The 12,284-nt window shown below is 48.3% G+C and overlaps 1 protein-coding gene across 1 annotated transcript in view; it reads left to right on the top strand.

The window, feature by feature from the left end:
• The first annotated feature begins 1,174 nt into the window (after window positions 1-1,174).
• The window catches only part of ABHD2 (abhydrolase domain containing 2, acylglycerol lipase), a 42,385-nt gene continuing 31,275 nt past the window's right edge, over window positions 1,175-12,284 (top strand). The window contains exons 1-2 of the mRNA XM_061572463.1: window positions 1,175-1,261; window positions 1,585-1,809. Of these exons, the coding sequence (XP_061428447.1) occupies window positions 1,607-1,809 (203 nt within the window). The 5' untranslated portion in view covers window positions 1,175-1,261; window positions 1,585-1,606. The remainder of the gene's footprint in view (window positions 1,262-1,584; window positions 1,810-12,284) is intronic.

Genomic DNA, 12,284 nt, shown 5'->3' on the forward strand with positions numbered 1-12,284 from the left:
GTGGATGAAACAACGAAGTGTGTCCTTCAAACTCTTTCTTCAACAAAACTTTGGCCCTAAAAGAGAAAACAAATAAGCGAAGATTTCGGCAAAAACCGATGGTCGTTGCATATAAAAAAAACATGCTACGACCATGATATGGTGAAGTAGGGCCATTGCCCGAAACGTCGCTTATTATATATATTTTAAGCCAGTATTAACGACGAATGTGTCGAGTTATTAATTTATTTTACCAGGTAAGGTCTTTTCCAGAAGCGACCTGGCCACAAATGATAGCCCAATGAAGTGGCTCATTAGGAGGAAATGTAAAGCAGCCAAATACTACAAACGCATGTTTTTAAATGTGGAGAGAAAAACCGGAGAACTCGTAGAAACATCCACACGACCACGCGGAGAACACGCAAACTCCAAATATACAGGCGTCAGGGTCGGGATCGAACCCATGACCTCTGTATACCATCTTCTTGGTTCTTTCGGTAAAGTCACGGAGAAGGGAAGTAATAAAATAATAAAAATAAAACATAATAAAATAATTCTCACGACGTTTCGGCCACAACGCAAGCAGCCGTCCTCAGGTGAAAACCAGGTCTGTCGAGGCGACAGCGTCTGAATGAAACAGCACACGTGCTTGGAGCAAATATATAAGCTGGGTTGGAAGGGGGGGAAAGGGCGCCTTGACAAAATAATTTGCATATCAAGAGGAATTTAGCATATTTATGGGAAATGCAGGTATGTGATTAGCACTACTTATGCCCGTGCATTATGCCCGTGCATTATGTATACCAGGCGAGGTAGCTAACATCTCCTAGCCACCGAGATAAGCCACCGCAGCAGGAGCAGCAACCAAGTGGCACCAGCATCATCAGGACATAGAAAGTGCAAATCACGTGAAAAGCACGTGACGCCGGCTTGAGGGGGTGGGTGGGTGGGGGGGACCGGTGAAAGTGGGCGGGGGCTCGTGGCAAAGTAGGCGGGGTCCTGCGGGGAAGTGGGCGGGGCTTATGACAAAGTAGGCGGAGTATGTGAGGAGGTGGGCGGGGCTTATGACAAAGCAGGCGGGGTCTGCAGCAAAGTGGGCGGGGCTTATGGCGAAGTGGGCGGAGCCTGTGACGAGTTGGGCGGAGCCTCGTTGTAAAGCGTCCGGATTGGCGGGCGAGGGGCACGTGACTGGCCTCCGCCCCGCCTCCCCCACCACCACCACCGTCTCTGTGGTGGAAGTGTCGCCTCAGCCTTCGGGACGCTGCTGGCTCTCTCGCTCTCCGTGAGTTCCAGCGCGCGTAGCACCCCCCCCCTCTCTCTCCTCGCTCCGAAACACCGTAGCTCAACATTAATAAGGGAACGCATCCAACGTAGGTGTCCTAACTGGCTGTCGTCGTAAAATTTTTTTTTTTGGAATACCAGCTCCGACACTGCGATTTTCACCCACCCCGACGCACCCCCCGGCATCGCACGCAACCTCTACCGTGTACCCCTCACCTCGGCCGGTAGGGCTAACTATCCGACGAGAGTGCGTGCTAGGCCGCAGTTGGTGAAAAAAAAAAAACCTTCATTTAAAATCGTTTAATTTTTTGTTACAACTCAAAGCTCATCCCTCCACATCGGCACGATGGACGTGCACTCGGTGAGCGCGGCAATGCCGGAGATGCCGGCAATGGTCGACGGCGTGAAGTTGGCGGCGGTGGCGGCGGTGCTGTACGTGATGGTACGGTGCCTGAATCTCAAGTCGCCCACGGCGTCACCCGATCTGTTCTTCCAGGATTCGCCACTGGCGCGACATCTTCTCAAGTCGTGTCCCCTGCTCACCAAAGAGTGAGTGACGGACTGGGGTTGTTGTGGGGGGAGGGAGGGTGGAGAGCAGCGATGGGTACGAGAGGCGCCCCCCTCCTGTCGAATTGTGGGGGGGCATTTCGATTTAAAGCTTTCGTGACTGCAGGGATTCATCTTCTTGCTTCTTTCGGTAAAGTCACGTAGAAGGGAAATAATACCGAAAGAACCAAGAAGATGTGGGGGGGGGGGGGGGGCAGTAGAGCTATTGTGTGTGAGCAAAAAGCTTCATAGCTAATTGGATTCCTCCAGTCTTAAAGAGAGAGATTGTGATTCTGAACACCGCTGTGAAGTTGGGGTTGGGCCAGCCAGGGCCCAGCGCCAGACTAACGCCGGCCCTGTTTGGCACAGTTCGGGGAGAATAAAAAACACAACCGAGTAAATGATGGCGAGGAAGCCAAGCAGTTCCACGGGGGGCCCTGTATTTCTGGCAAAACATTGGACCGGCATGAAATGTCAGCTCGAGTTTTGGATGGTATTGAACGGTGAGATAAACAACCCGGCACTTACGCGGGATGCCCCTTGGATTCGTTGAGTCGCACGGTGACGGCTTAGGGTGGGAGGAGAGGCCTCCATCTGGAGTTGATTGATTATTGTATGATGATGAATTAACTTAACAGGATAGTGGACGTAAACCAAATTAAACACGCTCATCTCTTAACGTGTCTACTACCAATGTGTGCGTGCAACTAGCTGCATCTGTATTCTACATATGTCTTTTATTTAAATGGCTCTCTTCTCGCGACTTAAGTATTTCTTTAACAGCTCTTTTCATCTCACTATTTCCTAATTTAAAGAGAATTCCCCCCCACCCAAATAATTCAGCATCCAGCCTCCCAATGGGCTGGCACCACCTCTGAGCGAGGGTAAGTGGGGGTAAAGGAAGGTGAGATTAAAATATACTGTCCCCGAAGATTGGTATCCAGTTACAGACCTTAATGGGGCTTTCGTTTATGAAATATTTCAGGGACACCTCTGGTTATCGTGAAGGTTTAAATGGCTAGAGTTAGCGGTTCGAGTTGGGGTCTTGGCGTTTGGAGTGCGGTTACAGTTTTAAGTGGTTCAGGTTAGGTACGGTAGGACCAAGACTGCTATTATTTACTCACAGCAGTAGTCTTGACCTATAAATTAAGATGAACAAACTCTTGCAATACGTCTTTGACAGCGTGGAAGAGTAGGCCAATTGCCCTCTATAGAGTGGTTTTCTAGAGCCCTTTAAAGTGGAGACCCATCCGCCAGCAATGGCGTGAGCAAACCATTTCACGCTTGGTTACGTACGGTGCGAAAGAAGTTCTACATACATACAGGACTCCTTGATTAACTTTTCCCTTATGACGAAAACATCCAGAACCATCTCGTCCCATCTCAGAAGGTCATCAGTTATTGTGCCTGGATTGTGCTTGGATGTGTGACCACAAATGTATAACAAAGGTTTTATGGGCTACGTTGTCATCATAGGGCGTTGCAGAAATATCGATTGCTGTACTGTACTTCTGTGCTTCCGCGTCTAGTCTCCCTGCCTTAACCAACCCACACTGACCGATGTAGTGAAGTATGGTCAATTAGCCACCTTCATGTCAAGTCGAGGCCCTGATCCATCAGCGGATTGACAAATAGGTTGTGTATGTAAACAAAAGCCGCGGCTAGCGTAAGTGGCAAGCGAAATCTGAACCTGTGCTGGGCACACCATTCAACAACCCACACGAACTAGCAGCTAAGAAGAAGCATGGTGGTGCATGCCTTTGATCTAGCACTTTTGGGGGCGTGGGATGGTGCATAACAGAGAGATTTCGTAAGAATCTGCTGGCTACCTTGGTCTACGAGTTTGCTGTGACCTTGGAGGAGATGGCAGTACAGCAAGTTGGCTCTTGAATATATCTCTGCGGGGTTTTGAGTGCCGTTTCCTCGTATTTGCGGTGGATTTTATTTGAACAGGTACTGACATAGACAAAATACAAGAGTCTTTTGGCCAGACATTAAAAAAATTGTGTATTTCCTCCGATTATATTTGTGGGTCTTTAAATGGCAATAGGCCACTAGCATAGTGTATCCTGCTATGTGCGCCAAAAGCTGCCGTGTTATGATAAAAATCCCTTTCACAGACATCATAGGGAGCATTCAGTGCAGTACAGCAACACGGCTCAAATATTTTTGTTTTTACCTGCGGGTCTTGTTAGATGTACAAGTGGAGGTGTAAATTAATAAATGGGCATACTGTACGCGGGTGTGTTGTGTCACAATATAATATTCGTGTCACTCTGAGCCATTGTTGCGCGAGTGTTTGCTTAGACGGGCGAATTCATGACAGGGAGTCACATTTCTAAAGTCTGAAACGAATCGTAATGTTCATCTTGTCTGTCGCGTCCACCAAGGCAGTGAGTGCACACTCGTTTTGTGAAGTCGCCTGGCCTGTTTAAAACACATCTTTACGTCAAACTTATTTATGGCATTGCTCAAACCTTCCAATGCGCGACCTCATGAAACGGTGTCTTGATATTTGCTAAGGAATTTCCTGGGTTAATGATGTGATATTATTGTTATTACCGTTTTTAATGTGACCTTGTTTTCAGGCCATGATTGGGTTAGGGGAATTGATTATTTTGGGTCAGATTTTATTTTTAATTCGCATCATTTTTCCCGGAACGGCTCACGTGGTGTCTCGAGCCATTTTTGTTTTCACGAGGGGCGGGTCCTGTTACAGTGGTACGTTCGTCCAATTCCTCTCTTTGATATAGAGAGTTGTTTTACTGTACCCGGAGAAAACCCATCATGCCGAGTAGGGGGATAGCACTCAAAGGGTCCTTACAGATGGGTTAATTAACCCAACTTGTTGCCTAATGCTGCCCACCGTGGAACCCAGTTTGGTTGGTTTAACATGTAGGCTTTCGCGACCAATATCCATAATAGATGTTTTTTGGTTAGACCGCGTAAATATGAATGTGTCGTTAAACCCGCCACCACCCGACACAGCCAATTAGTAATTAGTGAGGTTAATTAGTAAGGTTTGTCACGGAAACAAAACATGCCAATTCGTTACTAGTTCAGCACAAAGCTATTTTGGAGAGTAAACCCACAACATTTACAGTTGGGTTTCAACATCACAGCGTCTCTTCTTGATCAAATGATGATGGTTATTGGTTTATCGACAATGGACGGATAACGAGTTCACTCAACATCACAGACCTGGATTTTAACTTGCAATTGTATGACTGTGGGTCAAATGCCGTTTGCTGTAGCACCACATGACTGGGTAAATGAGTTTACAAATGACGATGTTCCTGCTGGCAGGCAGCTGATAAGCTTCGGCTGTGACTCACCTAAATTAATACAAACAAATCGCCCTGTTGCGATGCACCCATAGAATATTTACCTGTGCTGAGGACTTGGTTTACCAAGTGTTTTGTCTCGTTCATCGCACTGCGTTCAACCACCACCACCGCTTAATACTATACTATTTTTTAAAACGTTTTATTTTGCTAGATAAGGCCCACCGAGTTATGTAGCTCTCCTTCAGAAGCGACCTATCACAAATTATAGCTCTACGAAGTGGCTTATCGCGCGGAAATAATATAGCAGCCCAATACCCTAAATGCATGTTGATTCTAAATGTGGAGGGAAAAACCGGAGGACCTGGAGAAAAAAACACTTGACCACGGCGAGAAGATGTAAACTCCAAATATGTAAAGGCTTCAGGGTCGGGATCAGGCCCATGACCTCTGTACCAGGTGAGGTAGTTAACATCTCGCCACCATGGCGCCCCACACTGCAGGTCACAACACTTCCTGCTACATGTCTCGCTCCGTTTTGGAATTCCCTCCCATTGTCTCTTTTCCCAAGTTCTTATAATAACGACAATAACTTCGCTCAATTCAATCAGCATATTCAATTTTACGCGTTATACCGCCGGCAGCGCCATTTGTTGCCAGCCGCTTGGCATTTTGGTCATGCGGGCCCTCTACTCTGCAACCATATAAACGAGTAAATGAATTGAAAGTCTGCTCGTGTAAAATTGTTGCACTAGAAATTGTGATGAGAGTCTGTATAAAAATAACTTGAATGAGCAACACGCATCTCTGCATGCCCTTGAGTCATATCTGGGTAATGTGTACGAGATATAAACATGGACTGCTGTATATGCAGCATTACATCACGGCATAGACTTGTGATACCCATCTCGCTGTGCCTCTATGCTTGTTTGAGGTTCCGGCTCTAACCCGCGCTCACGTAGATAAGTTATTCGCTAATTCTGTTCCTTCGTTGGTAGTGGTTGCACAATGTATGTACGCATGTTGAACTTCTTTCGCACCGTTCGTAGCTAACCGCGCTCATCAGAGGTGCGGGGGAAGAACAACAAACTGAACATCAAAAGGAGTTCTTAAGAAAATTATAAAATAGGCGACGTTTATGCAATAGCCCTTCTTTTGTGTGCCATGAAGATCCATTGGCCGAAATGTCGCCTGTTCTAATATTTTCTTGTTTTAAGACCACATGCTGATATTGATGAATGTATTGAGTTTCATCGCTCATTTACAGTTTAAATTATATTGCTTCTGAGTAGATGTCGACTTGTTGACACACACGTTTGTCAGCGTTATGGAGTAGGGTACAAAGGCCGATGTTTGTGCCTGCCATGTACATCTTGTGTACAAAGCCTCCCCACCCCAACATCGCTCACTTAATCCTCATCAATCATCGATAAAAGGACGATTACGAATCGGTGTCCATCGCTTGTTGTCATTTATTGACCTTCGGAAATCCGCGAGTCGCCATTATTCTCGTCGTCATGGTCATCGGTCACCAGCGTTATCACCGTAGTTCTATCAGTCGTCATTATAAAGCCTTCCGTCAATTGTCATCGCCTTGGTGATTGTGCCCTTGCAGAGCACATCACTGCTGTGTCACCGTAGATCTGGCTGCGAATTAGCTGTCGCTTTAGATCTGGATGTAAGTTTGCAGGTGGACTGAACCAATAAACAGCTTAATGGCAGCGCAGGAAATCGAGAAGGGATTTTTTGACTCACAACGGGTCTGCTACCTCTCTCCTCTCATCTCACTCAACTCCCCTCCACGCACTCTCCTGCCTCTCCCCTCTCATCTCACTCTACTCCCCTCCACGCACTCTCCTGCCTCTCCCCTCTCATCTCACTCTACTCCCCTCCACGCACTCTCCTGCCTCTCCCCTCTCATCTCATTCTACTCCCCTCCACGGACTCCTGCCTCTTCCCTCTCATCTCACTCTACTCCCCTCCACGCACTCTCCTGCCTCTCCCCTCTCATTTCACTCTACTCCCCTCCACGGACTCTCCTGCCTCTCATCTCACTCAACTCCCCTCTATGCACTCTCCTACCTCTCTCCACTCATCTCACTCTACTACCCTCCATGCATTCTCCTACCTCTCCCCACTCATCTCACTCTACTCCCCTCCAAGCACTCTCCTACCTCTCCCCTCTCATCTCACTCTACTCCCCTCCAAGCACTCTCCTACCTACGTGTGAGACACTTGCAAAATAGCCATTGCCCGATTCCAAAGAAAACCAGTTCTGGGTGGATAACGCGGCCACTGTGCTTGGAAACAAAAGCCTCGCATTTTGCAGAGGACGTGCCGTGCTTTTAAATACCATCTAGAAGTTGCAAGCAGGAACATTTAAACGTATCTCATCCTTCCTGCCGAGACCGGCCACCGATTTTATTTGTCCATTCTCCCGGTGCAGCGTCAGCTCACGTGACGTTATTTGATTTCCAGCACCGTCACCCGGATGGGGCGGCGGTTAGCGCCCCAGGCGCCGCGAACCCGGCGACGCCGAGTTCGATTTACAGACACGGCTAACGTCGGTGGCCAGCGATTTCAGATCCACTACTGGGGCCCCCCCCCCACCCTGCACCATCACCAACCCGTGGTTGACCAGCATGGTGAAATAGGCTCCATTAACTCCAAATTCACCGATATGGCAATGGGTCGAGATCAGAGGTCGCAAACAGGTTTTGATTCCTTACCCGTACCCGTACCCGGCCGCACCAGGGTCGCAAACGGGTACCCGTACCCGGCCGGGTATGGGTACGGGCCCCGTACCCTACCCGATACCCGGTACGGGTAGCCGGGTATCGGGTAGGGTACGGGTATCGGGTACCCGATTGCGACCTCTGGGATGAAGCCATGTTGCAGGCGCGGGTGGGTTGATTCTGGGAACCTGAATTGTGAGAAGAGACAAGACGTTGGGAAATGAGTGACAAACGGTTACTCACCAGTGACTCACGGCACTTCTCACTCATTGGTTGGGGTGAGTCACGTGCGGCTACCCGTACCCGGCCGCACTAGGGTCGCAAACGGGTAACCGTACCCGTATCCGGCTGGGTACGGGTAGCTGGGTATCGGGTAGGGTACGGGTATCGGGTAGGGTACGGGTATCGGGTACCCGGTTGCGACCTCTGGTCGAGATCTTCATCCGGTGGTGGATTGCTACGGGTCGTACATTAACATTTAAATGTGTACATCAAAAGGTAAAGGTGGAGCCATGCAATTGCTTGCTGACACCACTCCTGACAGGAAGGGTCTCCTTCACTCGAGGGACCTCTTGTTGAGCCCCCTCTCGAGAGGATTTTGGCCTACTCTTCAACACTGGGTCAGTCGTCACAGAAGAGGTGGTATTCACACTTTATCTCACCACACATGATCTGACAGTCGACTACCGTAACTGTGGTGGATCCAATTTACGACGATGTATGGGTGGATTAAGGCGGTGGTGGAGTGGTGTTTTTAGTAACACGGCCAATTGTTTCAACTGCCACGCTGGGAGATGGAATCGAATCGGTGACTTCTGCATCGCAAGTCCAGTGTGCGAACCCTTACACCACCATGGTAGCCACCTTAATTTCTCTTTTGCTAAAGTAAAACTTCCTTTCATTGCTACACGCTTGTGCGTCAAAGCAGTAACTGGTTTTTTGTATGGTAATGCAAAGCATCTCTTCTTAACCCTAAAGCAAACAACACCTACATTCCTTCCGTGCCGTTTTTGCAAGTTTATAACTTGCGGTGACGCTCACTGTCACGACTGATTTACAGCTTATCGGGCGCTTGATAAACACCATTCTTAGCAAATATAACGGCGTCACGTTGTGAGACAACGACATCGCATCCCTCCCAGCTCGTAGTGCACAACTCTGTGTGTCACGGAAAGTCATTGGAAGGCGATGTCGCGAAAGGCTTCTTCCGCGTCATTTAGTTTGGCAGCTTTAGGCACATAAAGGACTCGCCTTGGCTTGTCAATGGGATAAAAATTGTTGAATTTCCTGCGCTGAACTCACTCGGATTTGAAACCCACATTGATCCGTGAGTTCCCTTGCCTGCAGTCATCGGTGACTGGGCCGCGACCATCAGCTCGCTTCTGTTGCGAACGTTATTTAATCACGGAACGGATCAAAGTTTGGTATTCAAAGCCGAGCTCTCAAACCGTGGCGGCCCAGCGCTCGAATGCGAGCTTCAGCCTTTTGAGCCACGCACTTCTTCGTCTTGTGCGACACGGCCAAAGTGACTTCAACTACCCCCCATGAAAGTTGTCCCGACATCCATCCATACACGCTCCGAGGCTATCACACACACACACACAGGCAGCCTTCGGTACGTCAACCTTAACAAACATACCCAGCTCTCCGGCCACCTCAGTCTCGACTGGAGAGAATGCGCACAATCGACCGAACGCGACGACGGGCCGCGACCTCCCGCTAATTCCCAATCCGGTTTTGTCCGGCGATGTGTGCCGGAGTGACGCCTGCCGGCGTTTTTTTTTTTTTTTACGAAAAATCCGCATCGTCGTACTGTACAAACTGTACGCGCAGGATGTATGCGGTGACGGACCGGGGCAAAAAAATCGGCCGGGGCATTTGTAAACACAGCGGGGGCCCCAAATTGCGTTGCGATCTCATCGGCCCATTTTGTCTGGGTCCAAAAAACAAATGGGGCCGGTGAGGAAGAATCTTTTGGGGGGCTGTCAAATATGGGTTTTTATGCCAACTGAGAGCATCAATAAGTAATGAAGCATTACAGATTAGAAGTAATAACATATTTTTACTTAAAAAAATTATATACATAAAAAAATATATTCTCTTGCAAGCATTATTTAGAAATAATCTCACATGATCACATTTGCAATTTCCTCACACAGACCGGCCCACCGGCCCTCGGAGTGGACCGGCCGACCAGGAATTTGCCCCGGACTGCTGCCGTACGGCCAGTCAGAGCCAGGATGTTATGTATGCACGTATGGGCTTGCGGTGTTTTTTTTGCGGTGGTGTCCCCACACAGTGTTGGGAGGGAGGGAAGTTAGGTGGGGGGAATTGGGGGGGGGGGGAGGTTAGGTGGTGGGGGGGGGGGGGGGGGGTTTCAAACCCATTAGCCCGGTGTGAGAAAGTCCTTTAACAATACTCTCTGGGGTTTACGTAATTGGGCACATTAGGCGAGATGGTGGTGCCGTCTCATTTAATGCCGTTCACTCTTCGACCGTTGCCCTGGGGTAATGGTTCACACGTTGGCCGTGCGGTCCGGAGGTCACCGGTTCAATCCCACCTCCTGGCACGGCAGTTGAAACATTGGGTGCCAGTTTCTCAACTCCCCCTTCGCGCCGCCTCTGTGTCCGCCCGGTAGTACTAATGGGTGCGACGCGGCGAGTCGATAGGCTTGGTCGTGTGTGGTGGGGTGAAATGTGTGTAGTCCCAACTATTCCAAGACGTTTTGGCCAGCGTGGAAGAGTAGGCCAAATACCTTCTCGAGAGTACCACTTAAGCTTCTTCTACCGGAGGCCCTTTTGCTAACAGTGGTGTGTTTGAGCAAGCAATTGCAGGGCTAGACCCATCACCTTCTGAAATAAGATACAATGAAATATATATTTTAAAATTATTTTTACGTAGACTATACAATTAAAACTCGAGGAGCTATTGATGAATGAATCCAGCTTAGAAACATGCTCACTCACAGGTTTTTACATTTTATTTTAAAGATTTTATTGTCAAGAGCATTCTTGGTATGACTTGGCGATAGATTTCCAGAGGCAGGGAGCCACTGTGGCACAATATTAACAACCTCGCCTGGTATACAGGAGGTCGTGGGTTCGATCCCAACCCTGATGCCTGCTGTATATTTGGAGTTTGCAAGTTCTCCCCGGGGATTTTTCTCTGGGTCCTCCAGTTTTTCCGTCCGCATTTAGACTCAACATCACGCGTTTCGAGCATTTGGCAGCTATACGTTGGCACGTGATCGGCCGCTTCTTTGCGCTGTCATTTGTCATAGCCAGTTCGCTTCTGAAAAAAGAGCGCTAGCTCGGTGGGGCTTCCCTGGTAAAATAAAAATAGAGAAATAAAAAGCCTTGTCCCTCCGGATTTTGGGGAAAAAAATTGGAGCTACAAAGAGTTCAGATTTATTGTAAATAATGTTGGTGTTTTCTGTTGTTGGTTGGCACATTCTCTGCCCTGCAGATGTTCTCAAACCACCGCCCACTGCCGACGAGTCTTTCACTGTGGTCGTCCTTGTACCAGAGCTGGCTAGCTACCTCTTACGGGCCTTACCGGCTGATAGAAATAAAGTCTGAGACATTCACTCATCTCAAAATGTGTGAGACTAGGACTAAAGGATCTTAAATGTCTTGTATAAGGCCACGCAAAACAGCCTGCAATGCGTATTCCAAAGACTACATTGTGCCAGGTCTCTTGGACCCAGGGCTCTGTCCGAGAATTGCATTCCCAGTTTAGAGGCGGTAGCTGGGCTGTAATGATGACAAAGAGCCAAATTGCATTCAATTAGCACAATTAACTTGCCAATTTCCCCTTGTTAATGGCAATGGGAGACATTGACAGGTCTTTGACAATGTAACATGACTTGAAACGACGTTCACAAGAAAGGGAATTGGTTTTATTTTGCGGCTGTGATCACTGTAAACATGTTGAGAAAACGCATTACGGCTTTGTATAATTTCGGAAATGTGGCTATTCGTGGGATTCTCCCTGACCTTCCAGACCGTGCCCTAAGGGCGATATGCACGTGTTACCTCATTCTAAGAAACCACTTGCAGATCCGAAAGAAAGTTAACTAGTGTATCGGGGTGTTCACGAGAACAACTTTAATGACAATTCGAACCACGGGAGAGCATTAACGCATCGATCCCTACGTTGTGTAAATGTGCATGTGTGCAGGTCTTCTAGTCCAATTAAAAATCAAAGCGTAATGTACACAGGTACACGCGTACAATGTTCACCGTTTCTCTGCGTCCATGTACGGCCTTTGTTGAATCTCAACAATTGTCAATTTACTACTATAATGAGCCAAGAATGTCTGTGTGTCCCACGCGTGATGCAACTCAACGTCGAACAGCCCCCCTCATTAATAATCATGAGCAGGTGACGTCACTCCACATCGAACAGCCCCCCTCATTAATAATCATGAGCAGGTGACGTCACTCCACGTCGACCAGCC

Source organism: Lethenteron reissneri, chromosome 50 (assembly GCF_015708825.2).
Source record: "Lethenteron reissneri isolate LAM-NWPU_2019-01 chromosome 50, ASM1570882v1, whole genome shotgun sequence".
NCBI classification, from domain to species: Eukaryota; Metazoa; Chordata; class Hyperoartia; order Petromyzontiformes; family Petromyzontidae; genus Lethenteron; species Lethenteron reissneri.